Raw genomic sequence first — 19,007 nt, 5'->3', positions numbered from 1 at the left:
TGCGCCGATCCAGATCCTCTCTCTAAACATGTTGCCTATTTTCTAAGGATCTGTATCTCTTTTCTTCCTGCCCATTCATGTATCTGTCTAGATACATCTTAAAAGACGCCATCGTGCCCGCATCTACCAGCTCCGCTGGCAACGCGTTCCAGGCACCCACCACCCTCTGCATAAAGAACTTTCCACGCATATCCCCCCTAAACTTTTCCCCTTTCACTTTGAACTCGTGTCCTCTAGTAATTGAATTCCCCACTCTGGGAAAAAGCCTCTTGCTATCCACCCTGTCTATACCTCTCATGATTTTGTACACCTCAATCAGGTCCCCCCTCAACCTCCGTCTTTCCAATGAAAATAATCCTAATCTACTCAACCTCTCTTCATAGCTAGCGCCCTCCATACCAGGCAACATCCTAGTGAACCTCCTCTGCACCCTCTCCAAAGCATCCAAAGCATCTATGGCCCTCGTCAATGACCTCTCTGTTCAGACCCTTCACCTCCACTCTGTCCAGGTCCCTCAAAATTCTGTACATTTCAATCAGCTCTTCCCTCAGCCTTCACTGTTCCAAAGAGAATATTCCCAGCCTATCCAATCTTTCCTCACAGCTGCATTTTTTCAGTTCTGGCAACATCCTCAGAAATCTCCTCAGTACCCTCTCTAGTGCAATTGCATCCTTACTGTAATGAGGTGACCAGAACTGGACACAGTTTCAGGTATGTGATGGTGATATTCAGTCTCTATTTTACTGTATCCAGGATGTGTCTCTCTTGTGAGATTGATATCGTGCCTTTCAATCTGATCGTGGGTGTGCTTTTGAATTGAGATTGATGTACCTAACATTCAGCAGTACAGAATTGGAATGGATTAGAAGCAATGTATGTCTCTTCTGCTTTGTTTGATTGCTGGATTGAAAATATGTCTCTGAACTTGGGATCAGTGAGAGTTTGACTACTTGTGCTCCATGTGACTCTGGAATTAACTGATGGCCTCCAGGAGTGATAACATACCTACTCTGTGTTGTAAGGAGCTGACTGCACATTTCCTTGTGCCTGGGAATCATCACATTCATTCTGTTCCCTTGAAGTATTTGCCTGCAGAAAGGAAGAACAATATCTCTTGTAACTGAAGATCAGTTCAGGTGGAAGCTTAAGAGATTAATGTAACATTTCAATTAATAATCATTATTACTGACCCGGAACGATAACTCTGCTTCCTTTCCACAGATGCTGCCAGACCTGCTGAGTGGTTCCAGCATTTCTTGTTTTTATTTCAGATTTCCAGCATCCGCAGTATTTTGCTTTCATTAAAGAGATTAATGTAACATTTCAATTAATAATCATTATGACTAACCACAAATACTCACCAGAAATACAAAGAATGTCAATGTCTGATTTCACTGCAGATCTCAGCATCTGCTGACCAGGTGTTTTGACCGATTTACAGCAATTTAGTGACATCCAGAAACAAGCCAACATCTGCACTGCTCCAAGATTGGGATTACCTGAGGGATGTTTGTGTAGATCAGGTTTCTATTTCCACCTGACATTATAAAATAAGAACCTAAGAAGTAGGAGCAGGAGTAGGCCATTCAGTCTCTCGAGTCTGATCCGTCGTTCAATAAGATTATGGCGGATCTGATCGTGGATTCAGCTCCATTATCCTGCCTGCTCCCAGAACACATTACTCCCATGGAGATCAAAAGTTTAACTGATCCTTGAATATATTTAACAACCCAGCCTCCACTGCTCTTTGAGGTAGAGAATTCCAAAGATTAATTACTCTTTGAGAGAAGAAATTCCTCCTTCCCTCCGTCTAAAATGAGGGATCTCTTATTCTGAAACTGTGCGCCCGAGATCTTGATTCCCCTATTCACTGTACACTCACAGGAAACAGCGTGAAACAGGAGTTAAACCACCAACATGTATTACAGAACTGAGGCGAGGATCAGCAAAGATTTTCAACAGCAGCTTAATCACGTTCTGTCTCACTTACCTATTGCACACACAGGCCGAGAAAGGCCTCTCCATTCCGCCGCTCACTCCATGTTCTGGGAGCAGTTCATCCTCCACATTGCCTCTCACAAACAGCCCGCGACTCCCCCTGAACTTGCTCCGGAGTCAATGGTGATCTCTGATCCAGACTGCGGACAGGGTCCCAAAGCAATGTGCTGCTGGAAGCAGATTGCTGTTTGCTGCCTTCCCCCGAGGCCGTAATATCTCCATTCACTCCTTTAAAAACAAACTCTTACCGCTCACTGAGTGGATGGTGTTCAACAGATTTGCTGGAGGAGTGGAGCGCGCATGCGTACATTCGCTCATTCACAATCAGCGGGAGGGGCGGGTTAATACCGCGCATGCGCCGCAATCGGCAATAGTTTGAAAAACAAAAATCAATCGGAACTTTCTCCAGTTCAGTTTTATCTGATTTTGAGCAATGGAACCGGGACTGTGGGCAAGATTGGAGAAGGTTTCCAGCTGGGAGATTACCCCTTTACCAAGCTCAACTTGAGATCATTCTCTGCACGATCTTTGCTGTTCATTAGCTCGAATTCTCAAAGTGATCCTCCGAGGGAGTCGATGTGTTTGCCGGAATGGGGCAGGAGTTAATATATGACAGTTACAGTCACAGATCAATTTAATCAGATTGAAACTGTCTGTCACTGAGAGTCAGAGCGAAGGGTTTGAGCTGAAAGATTACAGAGTATTCAACAGGACGGAGAAAGTTACATTTGGGACATTCACTCTCTGACACTTTCCCGGTCTGTGAGATTAATAATGTGTCTTTCTCCAGCACCATATCAGTGAGAGATGAGATTGTAACGTCTGTTTCCCCAGGCGGATCTTTCGAGATAAAACGAATCGTACATTTCAGCCGAAAACTCTATAATTACAGGCCAGTCAGTCTAACCTCAGTAGTGGTCAAATTATTGAAATGTATTCTGAGAGACAAGATAAACTGTCACTTAGAAAGGCACATACCAACCGAATTGAATTTTAAAAAGGATGATAGATGAGGGTAGTGCAGTTGATGGATTCTACATAAATTTTAGCAAGGCTTTTGACAAGGACCCAAAATACAGAATCTTTAAAAAATAGCATCTCATGAGATCCAGGGAAATGCAGCAAAGTGGATGTAAAATCGGCTCAGTGGCAGGAAACAAAGAGTAATTGTTGACGGCTGCTTTTGAGACTGGAGGGTTGTTTCCAGTGGTTTTCCTCAGGGCACAGTAATGGGTCCCCTGTTTTTTTGATGATCTACATGAACAATTTGGGCATAAATGTTGAGGAACACGATCAAGAAGTTTACAGACGACACCAACATTGGCCATGTGGTAGATAGAAAGGAGGATTGCTGTGGGCTGGAGGAAGATGTTTATGGTCCGGTCAAAAGTGCAATAAAGTGGCACATAGAATTCAGCCTGGAGAAGTGTGATGTGATGCACTTGGGGAGGTCAAACAATGCAAAGGAATACAGGATTAATGAGAAAATACTGAGAGGTGCAGAGGAGGTGAGGGACCTTGGAGTAAATGTTCACAGATCCCTGAAGGTAACAGGGCAGGGTGATAATGTGGTTAAGACGACATATGGAATCCTTTCCTTTATTAGCTGAGGTATAGAATATGAGAGGAGGAAGGGTATGCTGGAACTTTATCATCATTGGTTCGGCCAGAACTTGAGTACTGTGTGCAGTTCTGGTCACCTCATTACAGAAAGGATGTAATTGCACTAGAGAGGGTACAGAGGAGATTTACGAGGATGTTGCCAGGACTGAAAAATGCAGCTTTGAGGTAAGATTGGATCGACTGTGGTTGTTCTCCTTGGAACAGAGAAGGCTGACGGGAGATCTGATTGAAATGTACAAAATGTTAACGGGCCTGGATAGAGTGGAGCTGAAGGGTCTATTTACCACAGCAGGGAGATCAAGACCTGTCCTGGGAACTCTACATTTAGCGAACAGTTCAACATGAGAGTGTGCAGATGTGAATATTGTGTAAGGGAGAGTGTATTAAAGGTGCAGGCGAGTTAGTCTAATGTCACTGTGTTTGTGGGTCCGGACACATCGAAGGATTTTCGAGTGTCTCTTGTGTCAAGTAACAAGATTTTGCAGTCAAAGAAGCACATTGTTCCCCTTCCCATCCCCAAAGTGGGAATTCAGTGCAGTTTCTTTGTTGATTTCAAGATTTCAGTCGAAAAGTCGAGAACATGTCAGTTTTCGGGGGAGTGACCGCCATCAGTGCAGCAATAAAACAGGTTTCAGTCAAAAATGGAGTTTTACTTCAAGTGCAAACTTTTCGACACCAAGCATACTGATGTCAGAGACAGGAAGGATCTAGTCTGGGACTCTGCAGTCCCCGAATTTCAGTGGAATTGGAGAGTTTAGGAGCAGAGAGAAACACAGAGAGGCAGCAGGAGCCGGGAGTTGACAGCAGGTTGTCTCCGCCCCCGTCCGCTCACTGCCTTTAAGTTGCTCAGTGCCGCCACCACCGGCTTCAGTTCTGACCCAGTTCTGACTGACAGACAGAATTTGTGCAGAGTCCCGGACATGACTGATACAGCAGGCGCCGAAACGGCTCCTCCAGCTGCCGCCGCTCAAGTCAAGACTCCCAAGAAGAAGAAAGCGGCTCCGCGGAACAAGTCAGCCGGTCCCACGTTGAGCGAGCAGATGCTCAGGATTGTGGCGGATTGCACCGATCGCAGGGGGACCTCACTGCACGCCATAAAGAAGGCTCTGGGTCGGAGCGGGGTCGATGTGGGGAAGTTCAGGACCCAAATCAAGCAAGGTATCAGGAGGAATGTGAACAAAGGCTCCCTGGTGCAGAGCAGCGGTACGGGCGCCTCCGGCTCCTTCAAAATCCCTAAGCAGGGAACCAAGGGAAATGTGGGAAAGAAAGTGAAGTTCGGAGCAGGCAAAAAACCTTTAGTGGAGAAAACAGCTGGTAAGAAAGTGACAGCAAAGAAATCAGCAGCCAAGAAATTACCAGTCAAGAAACTAGCAGCCAAGAAATCGGCAGCGAAGAAAACAGCAGGCAAGAAAGTGACCAGTCAAGAAAGTAGCAGCCAAGAAATCGGCAGTGAAGAAAACAGCAGGCAAGAAAGTGACCAGTAAGAAGGCGGCAACGCCAAAGAAATCCCCAGGGAAGAAAGCAGCGCTTCCGAAAAAGTCTCCTGTGAAGAAGGCCAAAAAGCCCAAGAGTGCCACGGGCGGAAAGGCGCTCCAGAAAGTTCAAACATCAAGGGGCAAGACCAAGCCGAAAGCAGCAAAGGCTCAGAAAGAAGCCCCTGGAAAGAAGTGAAACTGCACGGGAAACTTGTAGACGTCTGAACCCAAAGGCTCTTTTCAGAGCCACCCACATCTCTCAGCAAAGAGCTGATCCCCCGATCAAATGATCCCTGTCCTGCCGCCGTGTGCACATTTCACATGGAAATGATGGGAAGTAAATGCAGGATCCCTGGTGACTCGCTGGCATGCACTACACTCAGCCCTTCCCCCACTCTCTGCAACAAAACAGAGGGATGTCCCGGCCTTACTGTAACTGGGGATCTGTTCAGTACAGTCTCAGTTCATGCTCGATTCACTAATTCAGGGTGAGAGGCCGTAACACAGGAATACTGGCGAGAAACCCCACGTCACAACTCAAACATGAGTTTAACTAATTCAGCTGGGGTAAGGTGTTAGTAAACTGATCAATCCGTCTGGGAGGGGAGATGTGTGGAAACGGGTTAACTTGTGATCGGAAGCACTGTACTTAGGCGGATATATGATCAACTTTTAATTGTTATAGATCCTTATTTAAATGCTCCGGGTTTCTGTTATCTTTGACTATGAAGGCCGAGTCTGGAAGTTTTGTGCTGAGCTCTGTTGTTGAGCAATGTTTTTTTTGAATTGGCGGTTCGAGCAAGTGGGTGGCGAAGCTGGAGGATGAAAGACATTTCTCTGCTCTGTCTGTCACTCAGTTTCCTCCCCGCCCCGCCTCTCGCTGTCTGTCCCTTTTTCAGTCAGGTCCGGGCGGGCTGTATAAAAATGGCAGCAGAAACAGCTCGTTTCTCATTCAGCAACGATTTGAGTGAAGAAGCGTCATGTCTGGAAGAGGGAAAGGAGGCAAATCTCTGAGCAAAGGCGGAGCAAAGCAGCACCGCAAAGTGCTTCGTGATAACATCCAGGGTATCACCAAGCCAGCAATCCGCCGCCTGGCTCGCCGTGGTGGAGTTAAGCGCATCTCGGGTTTGATCTATGAGGAGACCCGCGGGGTGCTGAAGGTTTTCCTGGAGAATGTGATCAGAGATGCAGTCACCTACACTGAGCACGCCAAGCGCAAGACGGTCACCGCCATGGATGTGGTGTACGCTCTGAAACGCCAGGGCCACACTCTACATGGATTTGGCGGTTAACTAAATCCACCAAACACAAAGGCTCTTCTAAGAGCAACCCAAAGACTCACAGAGAGAGCAGTGACCTTGCAACTTGAGTTAATAAGATCCAGTTATCTGTATATTGTTTATCTTTTTCAACAACTGCTATTATACATCATTACATTCTCTCAGTAAATTTACAGATCGCAGAATTTTCACTGACTTTTTCTCTTCATTATTTATCGAACGCGTCATGAATTAAACTGTTGCATTAGATAATTTATATGTGAGGGTCTGAACTGCCGGCACGAAGCGGGATTTACTGCCGTTAGAGTAAGTAATGACTGGCGCTTTATTCCCGCCAGAGAACACTATTCAAACTGTGTTGTAAGACACAGAGGGGGATCACGGAAGAAAGAAATAAAGCTACAAGGAGTGAGATTTTATAATTCTTCCCGCCAAATTCGGTGTTTTATCATCTTTGCGTTGTTTGCTAATCTGAAATTGGCGGGCTTTTTGAAATTGATTCAATTTCAGTTTCAGCTACAGTTCAACCAATCAGGGCCCAGCATTTCCCGCCGCCCTTTGACTTCCCGGAACTGGTTTCAAATTGACTGATGGACGGGGCTGCATCCAATCACAACACTAGGGTGGTCCCTCTACTGTCTTAAATAGACAGTCCCTGAGCAGCCTCAACATTTACAGTGTCTTTGTTCCTGATCTTCTTCCATAATGGCCAGAACCAAGCAGACAGCGCGCAAATCGACCGGTGGGAAAGCTCCCCGCAAGCAGCTGGCTGCCAAAGCGGCCCGCAAGAGCGCTCCAGCCACGGGCGGAGTGAAGAAGTCTCACCGTTACAGACCCGGCACTGTGGCTCTGCGGGATATCCGCCGCTACCAGAAATCCACCGAGCTGCTCATCCGCAAACTGCCCTTCCAGCGCCTGGTGCGAGAGATCGCGCAGGACTTCAAGACAGACCTGCGCTTCCAGAGCTCGGCCGTCATGGCCCTGCAGGATGCCAGCAAGGCTTACCTGGTGGGGCTCTTTGAGGACACCAACCTGTGCGTCATTCACGCAAAGCGAGTCACCATCATGCCCAAAGACATCCAGCTGGCCCGTCGTTTGCGCGGGGAACGCGCCTAAACTCACTCTGCCCGGAACTGAGTTTGGCATCAAATAACACAACGGCTCTTTTAAGAGCCAACAAAATTGGCAAAACAACGAGCTGCGATCTCCTGTTGTCAGAGAACTTTGGTCTAGAGCAGATCATTTTATTAGAGAGCCGTTCGTTGTGTAAAAGCTTTCGTTTGTGTAAACGGTAGATTTGCTAAAATCCCTGACAAATATCGCGAGATTCGAGCAGTTAAATGCCCGAATCCAGTAGGGAGCAGGCAGAGGGGAGATCTGATTGAAATGTGCAACATTTTGGCGGGCCAGGAGAGAGTGGAGGTGATGAGTCTTAGCAGAGAGCTCAGCGACTATGGGGCATATGTTTAAAGTGATAGGTAGAAAAATTAGAGGGAAAACGAGAATTTTATTATCCTCTCGAGGGTGATGGGAGTCTGGAACTCACTGCCTGAAAGGGTAGATGAGGCAGAGACCCCCAACTTACTCAAAAGGAACCTGGATATGCATCTCGAGTGCTGTAATCCTCAGGGCGACGGACTGAAGACTGGAAGGTGGGAGATGAATCGGTGAATCACTTTTCTGCCGGCAGCGACACGATGGGCCAAGTGGCCTCTTATAAAATTGCCGCCTGTCAGACAGCAAGCAGCCCTTTCACAGATAAAGTGGGTGGCTCTGAAAAGAGCCTTTGTGTTGGCAGATTTAAGTCAGGCCGCATCACTTGCTCTTGGTACTCGGAGCGCTGGTTTTCTTGGGGAGAAGCACGGCCTGGATATTAGGCAGCACCCCGTCCTGAGCGATGGTCACCCCTCCCAGCAGCCTGCTGAGCTCCTCGTATTTGCGGACGGCCAGCTGGAGGTGTCTGGGAATGATGCGGGTCTTCTTGTTTTCCCGGGCCGCGTTGCCGGCCAGCTCGAGGATTTCAGCTGTCAGATACTCGAGCACAGCAGCCAGATCGACCTGGGCTCCGGCACCCACACGCTCAGCATAGTTCCCCTTTTTAAGGAACCTGTGAACACGGCCCACAGGGAACTGCAGTCCCGCCCGGGAGGTGCGAGACTTGGCCTTGGACCGAGCTTTCCCACCGGTCTTCCCGCTTCCAGACATTTCCACAATCTGACAAACACATTCAGGAAGAATACCCACAATAATCCCATTTACACCTTCGGGAGGAATGGTGTCGGGGGCACAGGGGTCACTCTGCACTGGGTGTCATTGTGCTCTTCATGTGACCAATCAGAGAGCTGCTGAATTCATCAATCCGGAGACGCCAAGGAGATGAGGGCAGAAAATAACGGCGCGAAATTGTCAGACTGCAAAAGATTTTTCACATTTGAAAAGCCCGCCAATATATTTGTAAAACACAGAGCGGCTTCCATATAGATCATCACATTTATAGGTAACTTGGTTTTACCGCAAAGATTTTAAAATCTTTTTCATATTGTATTATTCTACATGTGGTAACAATTCCAGATTCGCTTTCACATTCCGCCATCTATTCGGGTTTACTCTCCATCCGTTTTGAAACATTCTATAACCAGCGGACAGAAAGCCTCTTTCACAGCATTCTGGAACCATTTCAGCTCAATGTTCCTTATGATACTGCATCACTGATTATAGATTGATCCCTATTGGCGAGAGACAACAGCGGAGTGTACAATCTTAGTGTCAGGTGTCAAAGAGTGAGACTGAGGGTTCCCACACCACCGGGGTTTCTAGATAATGTGCTGATTACTTATTGAGGACAAACTTGATCTCGGGATATGAGTGACTGAGAAATGATGCCTGCGCGTTAAATCAGATTTTATAATCGAAATACAGCAAAGGGGTCGAATATGAACGCGTCCAGGAACAAAGCTCACAAATGGTCAGTAATTAATGATCGGAACATTATTAAGTAGAGACAGGAAGATCGTACGGGCAGTGAAACTGTATTAACCAGAATCTGTGGGATTAAAACAGAGATCACAAAGTCAGTTAGAAAATACAAGTTACTTGATAAAAATATCAAAACAAATTGATATTATAGAGATAATGTTGTAGCTTTTTCAGAGACGTTGTGGGTGGCTCTTAAAGGTGGGAACTCGCATTTTATGCACATCCCCAGTGCTCGATGATAATGAAGGATGGATGAAAACCATGTTCGTGATTGGCTGGTTTACAATGATGTCAATTCTTGAGATTCTCTATTTATCTGATTGGTTACTTTAGATGACCAACCAAATTTAGTGTTCGGCGAAGCCACAACATTTCACAGCAGTCAGCTCAGTCCATTGCTCTTGCCTGTCACCTATCCACCGATATCCCTGACTTTCTCACTCCCTCTGTTACTGTCTCTCCAACTGTTTCAGTTTTGTTGGCACCAGACCGTCACCTTTTTCATTCTGCACGGATCATTCCTCCGCACTTCAGCTTACTCACAGAAGACAAGGTGGCCGAGTGATTAAAACGATGAACTGCTAATCTGTTGTGATCTGCATGCATGGGTTTGAATTCCATACTCCTTGTTTCTGAATGTTGAAAATAAGAGCACCGTCTTCGTGTTCCATTCGAGTGCGCTGGTTCTTTCTAAACAAGAAATACAGATGTGTAAAATAAACACAGTGACGGTGTTGTAGTGGAGTATTGCATCCAGTTCTGCTCATTTGAGGGTACAGAGGATATTTATCAGACTGTGTGAAGTCAGTGGAGATGGGTTTGTTCTGCATTGAATCAACAACATTGAAACAGTTGAAGAGACAGTGGTAGAGGGAGTCAGAAAGTCAGGGATATTGGTGGATAGGTGACAAGCAGGATCAGTGGACGAGCTGACTGAAGGGAGATTTACAACAAGGGTTTAAAATAACTTTCCTTTCAGTGCAGCAGCTTTTTCGGGAGCAGAGTGTGAGCGAGTGAACAGCTGGGAAAGTCAGTTTGAAAGTAAATTTAAAATCCTTTTGTTATTCGGCGGAGGCCAGGGGGCTGCTGGGTAAGTAAAACACTATATATTTGGGCGGCTTAAAATAACTTTCCTTTCAGTGCAGCAGCTTTTTCGGGAGCAGAGTGTGAGCGAGTGAGCAGCTGGGAAAGTCAGTTCGAAAGTAAATTTAAAATCCTTTTGTTTTTCGGCGGAGGCCAGGGGGCTGCTGGGTAAGTAAAACACTATATATTTGGGCGGTTTAAAATAACTTTCATTTCAGTGCAGCAGCTTTTTCGGGAGCAGAGTGTGAGCGAGTGAGCAGCTGGGAAAGTCAGTTTGAAAGTAAACTTAAAATCCTTTTGTTTTTCGGCGGAGGCCAGGGGGCTGCTGGGTAAGTAAAACACTATATATTTGGGCGGTTTAAAATAACTTTCCTTTCAGTGCAGCAGCTTTTTCGGGAGCAGAGTGTGAGCGAGTGAGCAGCTGGGAAAGTCAGTTTGAAAGTAAATTTAAAATCCTTTTGTTTTTCGGCGGAGGCCAGGGGGCTGCTGGGTAAGTAAAACACTATATATTTGGGCGGTTTCTGAACCCGAGACATCACACTTGTAGTGTCTCCCACCCGCCCTCCTCCTCTAACCAAAAAAAAAAAGGACTCGGTGGGGTGTTTATAAGGTAAGGCTTTTTCGATTTCTCTGGTTTTATTGTGATTGGTAAAACCTTTTCGTTCCTTTTTCATTTAACTAAGTTTAAACTTAAGATTAAAAATGGCAGGAGATCTCAGACCCGTATCATGCTCCTCTTGCTCAATGTGGGAGCTCAGGGACATGGCTGATGACCCTGACTCCTTCACGTGCAGGAAGTGTGTCCAGCTGCAGCTCTTGTTAGACCGCATGACGGCTCTCGAGCTGCGGATGGACTCACTTTGGAGCATGCGCGATGCTGAGGAGGTCGTGGATAGCACGTTTAGTGAATTGGTCACACCGCAGATTAGGATTGCTGAGGGAGAAAGGGAATGGGTGACCAAAAGGCAGAGAAAGAGCAGGAAGGCCGCGCAGGAGTCCCCTGCGGTCATCTTCCTCCAAAACAAGTATACCGTTTTGGATACTGTTGAGGGAGATGGCTCACCAGGGGAAGGCAGCAGTAGCCAGGTCCATGGCACCGTAGCTGGCTCTGCTGTTCAGAAGGGCGGGAAAAAGAGTGGAAGGGCTATAGTCGTAGGGGATTCGATTGTAAGGGGAGTAGATAGGCGGTTCTGTGGTCGAAAACGAGGCTCCCGAATGGTATGTTGCCTCCCAGGTGCACGGGTCAGGGACGTCTCACATCGGCTGCAGAACATTCTAAAGGGGGAGGGTGAACAGCCAGTTGTCATTGTGCACATAGGCACTAATGATATAGCTAAAAAACGGGATGAGTTCCTACAAGCAGAGTTTAGGGAGTTAGGAGCCAAGTTAAAAAGTAGGACCTCAGAGGTAGTAATCTCAGGATTACTACCAGTGCCACGTGATAGTCAGAGTAAAAATGAAAGAATAGTCAGGATGAATGCGTGGCTTGAGAGATGGTGCAGGAAGGAGGGGTTCAGATTTTTGGGACATTGGGACCGGTTCTGGGGGAGGTGGGACTATTACAAATTGGACGGTCTACACCTGGGCCGGACTGGAACCAATGTCCTTGGAGGTGCTTTTGCTAACGCTGTTGGGGAGGGTTTAAACTAATGTGGCAGGGGGATGGGAACCAATTGAGGTCAGTTGACAGTGAGGAGGTAGCAACAAAAGCCTGTAAGAAACTAGATAATGAAGTCAGTGTGACTAAGGGGAAGAGCAGACAGGGAGCAGATGATGAATATAAAGGGACTGGTGGTCTGAGGTGCATTTGCTTTAATGCAAGAAGTGTAGTAGGTAAGGCGGATGAACTTAGGGCTTGGATTAGTACCTGGGAGTATGATGTTATTGCTATTACTGAGACTTGGTTGAGGGAAGGGCATGATTGGCAACTAAATATCCCAGGATATCGATGCTTCAGGCGGGATAGAGAGGGAGGTAAAAGGGGTGGAGGAGTTGCATTACTGGTCAAAGAGGATATCACAGCTGTGCTGAAGGAGGGCACTATGGAGGACTCGAGCAGTGAGGCAATATGGACAGAACTCAGAAATAGGAAGGGTGCGGTAACAATGTTGGGGCTGTACTACAGGCCTCCCAACAGCGAGCGTGAGATAGAGGTACAAATATGTAAACAGATTATGGAAAGATGTAGGAGCAACAGGGTGGTGGTGATAGGAGATTTTAATTTTCCCAACATTGACTGGGATTCGCTTCGTGTTAGAGGTCCAGATGGAGCAGAATTTGTAAGGAGCATCTAGGAGGGTTTTCTAGAGCAGTATGTAAATAGTCCAACTCGGGAAGGGGCCATACTGGACCTGGTGTTGGGGAATGAGCCCGGCCAGGTTGTTGAAGTTTCAGTAGGGGACTACTTTGGGAATAGTGATCACAATTCCGTAAGCTTTAAAATACTCATGGACAAAGACGAGAGTGGTCCGAAAGGAAGAGTGCTAAATTGGGGGAAGGCCAACTATACCAAAATTCGGCAGGAGCTGGGAAATGTAGATTGGGAGCAGCTGTTTGAAGGTAAATCCACATGTGATATGTGGGAGGCTTTTAAAGAGAGGTTGATTAGCGTGCAGGAGAGACATGTTCCTGTGAAAATGAGGGATAGAAATGGCAAGATTAGGGAACCATGGATGACAGGTGAAATTGTGAGACTAGCTAAGAGGAAAAAGGAAGCATACATAAGGTCAAGGCGGCTGATGAAAGACGAAGCTTTGAAAGAATATTGGGAATGTAGGACCAATCTGAAACGAGGAATTAAGAGGGCTAAAAGGGGTCATGAAATATCTTTAGCAAACAGGGTTAAGGAAAATCCCAAAGCCTTTTATTCATATATAAGGAGAAAGAGGGTTACTAGAGAAAGGATTGGCCCACTAAAGGACAAAGGAGGAATGTTATGCTTGGACTCAGAGAAAATGGGTGAGATTCTAAACGAGTACTTTGCATCGGTATTCACCGAGGAGAGGGACATGACGGATGTTGAGGTTGGGAACAGATGTTTGATTACTCTAGGTCAAGTCGGCATAAGGAGGGAGGAAGTGTTCGGTATTCTAAAGGGCATTAAGGTGGACAAGTCCCCAGGTCCGGATGGGATCTATCCCAGGTTACTGAGGGAAGCGAGAGAGGAAATAGCTGGGGCCTCAACAGATATCTTTGCAGCATCCTGAAACACGGGTGAGGTCCCGGAGGACTGGAGAATTGCTAATGTTGTCCCCTTGTTTAAGAAGGGTAGCAGGGATAATCCAGGTAATTATAGACCGGTGAGCCTGACGTCAGTGGTAGGGAAGCTGCTGGAGAAGATACTGAGGGATAGGATCTATTCCCATTTGGAAGAAAATGGGCTCATCAGTGATAGGCAACATGGTTTTGTGCAGGGAAGGTCATGTCTTACCAACTTAATAGAATTCTTTGAGGAAGTGACAAAGTTGATTGATGAGGGAAGGGCTGTCGATGTCATATACATGGACTTCAGTAAGGCGTTTGATAAGGTTCGCCATGGCAGGCTGATGGAGAAAGTGAAGGCGCTTGGGGTCCAAGGTGTAGTAGCTAGATGGATAAAGAACTGGCTGGGCAACAGGAGACAGAGAGCAGCAGTAGAAGGGAGTTTCTCAAAATGGAGACGTGTGACCAGTGGTGTTCCACAGGGATCCGTGCTGGGACCACTGTTGTTTGTGATATACATTAATGATTTGGAGGAAAGTATAGGTGGACTGATTAGCAAATTTGCAGACGACACTAAGATTGGTGGAGTAGCAGATAGTGAAGGGGACTGTCAGAGAATACAGCAGAATATAGATAGATTGGAGAGTTGGGCAGAGAAATGGCAGATGGAGTTCAATCAGGGCAAATGCGAGGTGATGCATTTTGGAAGATCCAATTCAAGAGTGAACTATACAGTAAATGGAAAAGTCCTGGGGGAAATTGATGTCCAGAGAGATTTGGCTGTTCAGGTCCACTGTTCCCTGAAGGTTGCAACGCAGGTAAATAGAGTGGTCAAGAAGGCATACGGCATGCTTTCCTTCATCGGACGGGGCATTGAGTACAAGAGTTGGCAGGTCATGTTACAGTTGGATAGGACTTTGGTTCGGCCACATTTGGAATACTGCGTACAGTTCTGGTCGCCACATTATCAAAAGGATGTGGATGCTTTGGAGAGGGTGCAGAGGAGGTTCACCAGGATGTTGCCTGGTATGGAGGGCGCTAGCTATGAAGAGAGGTTGAGCAGATTAGGATTATTTTCATTAGAAAGACGGAGGTTGAGGGTGGACCTGATTGAGGTGTACAAAATCATGAGAGGTATAGACAGGGTGGATAGCAAGAGGCTATTTCCCAGAGTGGGGGTTTCAATTACTAGAGGACACGAGTTCAAAGTGAAAGGGGAAAAGTTTAGGGGGGATATGCGTGGAAAGTTCTTTCCGCAGAGGGTGGTGGGCACCTGGAACGCATTGCCAGCGGAGGTGGTAGATGCGGGCACGGTGGAGTCATTTAAGATGTATCTAGACAGATACATGAATGGGCAGGAAGAAAAGAGATACAGAACCTTAGAAAATAGGCGACATGTTTAGAGAGAGGATCTGGATCGGCGCAGGCTTGGAGGGCCGAAGGGCCTGTTCCTGTGCTGTAATTATCTTTGTTCTTTGTTCTTTGAAACATCATGACAAGTGAGACAAGGAAAAACTGTTCCCATTAGCTCATTGTACAAGGACATAGTGACAGAAATTGAGGATTTTGGGCAGGAGATTTCGGGCGAATACGGAGTGAGTGGTGATGATCTGGAACTCACTTCCCACAAGGGTGCTGGAAGTAGAGACAATCAATTACTTCAAGAGATTATTGACACAGCATTTGAAGGAATTAAACTTGCAGAACTACAGGGATCGAGCGGTGGAGTGAGTGTGACTGGATTGCACTGTGGAGAGCTGTCCTGGCCTCGATGGGCCAAATAGCCTGCTTCGGTGCTGTAAATAACTCTATGTTTACTATTAGTTTCTGACTGAAAAATGATCAGTTTAAAGGCTATTTTAAATCTATATTTATTCAAAAAATGATAAATTTACGGGAGACGTACATGGATGATGAGAATCATTTTATAAATTGCATTGACTTTTTCGGTTTTAAAACTGTTTTTTTTAATATTTTGGCTGTGTGTAGCTTGTACTCTGTCCCCATCAGTTCCTGGTCTGTGAGTGTGAGTTAACCTCTTTATCTTTCATTCTCTGTTATATCAGTGTGGGTCCAATCTTTACCCAGAGCACTGTTTGTGAACTGAACTTTACCTATCTCCCTTTTTATGATTGTTTATCAAAGATCTGCACTCTTGTTGCTGACTGAGAACTCATTTATTAGTTTGAAGGACATGTCTTGTTTAACATAGATTTCATTAAAAGAAAATTGAAGTTCAGCATTGTGGGAGATGCACATGGATGATGAGAGTCTTTTGTAAGTTTTAATTTGGAAATCACATTGATCATTTTTAAGTTATAACATGAAGCTGCATGATACCAGAATTGAGGTCTGACCTGCAGTAGAGAACTCATGTCAACTGCTTAGAAAGCAGATATTCTCAGCACTATAGCACCATCACTATGTGAGTTTAACGCAGGTAAATAAGTACGTTATTCTGTAACATTTATTTTCTGTTATGTGACTATGTCGTTTTCCACTTCATCATGTCAGCCTCTGGTACTCTGTATGAGGTGGGATTAATGTGGTGTATGTCAGTTTCTGGTACTGCCTGTGATTGTCAATATACTTCTGCATCCATCAGTCTCTCAAACTGAATGTGAGTGTGGATTAATTCATTTTTCAGCTGCATCTGGAACTGACAGTGAGAATGTGATTCATTCAGTTTCTCACTGTCTCTGGTATTGTATCTGAATGTGTTGTTTATTCTGTGTATTTTTGTGACTGGTAGAGTTTGTGAGTGTGGCATTCATTCTGTACCTGTTAGGAAATATTATCGAATGGTATTGTGGACTCTCTTTTTTAGGCACTACTATTCTATGTGAATCAGATTAGTACTGTGTCTGTCTGTTTCACGTCATGTAATTGATTATGGGATGCATTATATAGCTGTCAGTCTCTGGCTGTGATAGACAGATAGATAGATAGATAGATAGATAGATAGATAGATAGATAGATAGATAGATAGATAGATAGATAGATAGATAGATAGATAGATAGATAGATTTTTGATCTGCAAGGTAGTAAAGGGTTATTGGGACAGCCAGGAAAGTGAAGTTAAGCACAAACAGATCAGACATGATCATATTAAATGGCAGAGTAGGGTGGAGAGGCCAAATGGCCTACTCTTGGTCATATTTGTTGTGTTCTTATGCTCTTCTCTTACTTGACATGATTGTGGGCCACATTCCATATCTTCAAATCCCTGGTCCTGTGTGTCAATGTCGGTTCATACTGAATTTGATAGTCTCTGGTCCAGAATGTGTGTTTGGAATTCATTCCTTGTGTTGTGGGAGGCACAGTCGCGCAGTGCGCTGCAACCACATAACTCCAGGGACCCGGGTTCAATTCTGGGTACTGCCTGTGCGGAGTTTGCAAGTTCTCCCTGTGACCATGTGTGTTTTCGCCAGGTGCTTCGGTTTCCTGCCACAGCCGTAAGACTTGCAGGTGATAGGTAAATTGCCCCAAGTATAGATAGGTGGTAGGGAATATGAGATTACTGTAGGGTTAGTATAAATGGATAGTTGTTGGTCTCCACAGACTCGGTGGGCCGAAGGGTCTGTTTCAGTGCTGTATCTCTAAATAAATGCATCTGCCTCTGGGGGAGTGTGCAAGTGTGAGATTTATTCTGTAGCAGCCAGTATCCGTACTGTGTATGCATGTTGGATCCATTCAGTAGATGTAAATTATGGGTATGATATGTGATTCATTCTCCATCCATTCGGCTCTGGTAAACTGTTTCAGTGTCAGATTCAATTTGCATCTCTGTGTGGTCTGTGTGATCCTTCTGTACTTAATATGTACCACAAGCATTCTGTTGGCTACTGTTAAATTTTTTCGCGTATCAATTTTTTTTCCCTTGTGCTTAATATAAAATAGGGATTAACTATTTCATAGCTGTCTATTTTGTTCAATTCTTGTGCATGGGTTGTGAATTGGAATCCAATTCCTTGCTCTGCAAAATTAATTGTAAGTGTTAATCTTTCAATATGATACATGACCTGGTATGTACAGTCAAATTACACCATGTTGTAAAAAAAAGAATGAATACTGTATGTTTCTGTCTGACCCATAGTGACATGTTTGGACTGGTTTGCAATCTGCAGCTCAGTTAACATTGTGGGGGACTTTACTGGCTTTCAATCAGGTAAATTTTGCCTGTTCTAGTTAAGATATGTTATTTGCAATGAAACCAAATTGACACGGTGTATTTAAATCTGATAATGAGTGTGTTTTTAGACTGGGTTTGATGCATCTACCAGTCAGCTGGAGTGAAATAGATACAACTTCTATCTCTCCTGCTCTGCTTGACTGTTGGATTGAAAATGTGTCTCTTGATCTTGGGATCAGTGTGGGTCTGACTACTTATTTTGTTTGTTACAGTGGAAATGATGAGCTGGCTGTGTCACTTTGCTTTGTGAGTGATACTGTATCTACCTACTGTGTGTTGGAACAAGCAGGCTGCACTTTTCCTTGTGTCCAGGAGTCAGGACCTTCATTCTGGTTACTTCAAATGTTTGCCTGCAGCAAGAAAAAATAATTCTTATACTTGAAGAAAGGTCAGAGAGAAGAATCACAGAATCATTACAGTGCAGAAGGAGGCCATTTGGCCCATCGTGTCTGCACCGGTTCTCTGAAAGAGCAACTCCCTCAGTTCCATTCCCCTGCCTTCTCCACATAACCCCACCAAATTCTTGACCTTTCATAAAACTTTCGAAATCCCTTTTGAATACTTCAGTCAAACCTGCCTCCATCAAATTCTCACCCAGTGCATTCCAGATCTTAACCACTTGCTACATGAAAAAGATTTTCCTCATGTACCTTTTGCTACTCTTAGCAAATACTTTAAATTTGTGCATTCTCGCTCTCAATCCTCTCATGAGTGGGAACAGTTCAGTTTAGTTTAGAGATGTAGCACTGAAAGAGGCCCTGCGTCCCACAGAGTCTGTGCTGACCATCAACCACCCATTTATACTAATCCTGCACTAATCCCATATTCCTCCCACATCCCCACCTGTCCCTATATTTCCCTACCAGCTACCTATACTGGGGGCAATTTATAATGGCCAATTTACCTACCAACCTGCAAACCTTTTGGCTGCGGGAGGAAACCGGAGCACCCGGAGAAAACCCACGCAGACACAGGGAGAACTTGCAAACTCCACACAGGCAGTACCCAGAATTCAACCCAGGTCGCTGGAGCTGTGAGGCTGCGGTGCTAACCACTGCGCCACTGTGCCGCACCCAGAGTTTCTCTCTACCTACTCTACCCAGACACCTCATGATTTTGAATACCTCTATCAAATCACCTCTCAGTCTTCTCTTCCCCAGGGAAAACAGTCCTAACTTC

The 19,007-nt window shown here is 45.4% G+C and overlaps 2 protein-coding genes across 2 annotated transcripts; both read left to right on the top strand.

Annotated features, from left to right (window-relative positions):
• Nucleotides 1-4,541: 4,541 nt before the first annotated feature.
• LOC137359116 (histone H1.2-like) lies at nt 4,542-5,105 on the top strand. Its single transcript, XM_068025198.1, has one exon. The coding sequence runs from the start codon at nt 4,542-4,544 to the stop codon at nt 5,103-5,105; it is 564 nt and encodes a 187-aa protein (XP_067881299.1).
• Nucleotides 5,106-7,081: 1,976 nt separating this feature from the next.
• On the top strand, nt 7,082-7,492 carry LOC137359115 (histone H3-like). The gene has a single exon (XM_068025196.1). The coding sequence runs from the start codon at nt 7,082-7,084 to the stop codon at nt 7,490-7,492; it is 411 nt and encodes a 136-aa protein (XP_067881297.1).
• The last annotated feature ends 11,515 nt before the right edge of the window (nt 7,493-19,007 follow it).

The sequence above is a fragment of the Heterodontus francisci genome, unplaced genomic scaffold (genome assembly GCF_036365525.1).
Source record: "Heterodontus francisci isolate sHetFra1 unplaced genomic scaffold, sHetFra1.hap1 HAP1_SCAFFOLD_64, whole genome shotgun sequence".
In the NCBI taxonomy this organism is placed as follows: Eukaryota; Metazoa; Chordata; class Chondrichthyes; order Heterodontiformes; family Heterodontidae; genus Heterodontus; species Heterodontus francisci.
Note: the sequence above shows the minus strand (reverse complement) of the source record. Positions and strands in the feature narration are given on the sequence as shown.

Bases quoted from the DNA above. Each gene is read 5' to 3' on its own strand.
- LOC137359116 (XM_068025198.1), top strand. From the start codon at position 4,542: ATGACTGATACAGCAGGCGCCGAAACGGCTCCTCCAGCTGCCGCCGCT.
- LOC137359115 (XM_068025196.1), top strand. From the start codon at position 7,082: ATGGCCAGAACCAAGCAGACAGCGCGCAAATCGACCGGTGGGAAAGCT.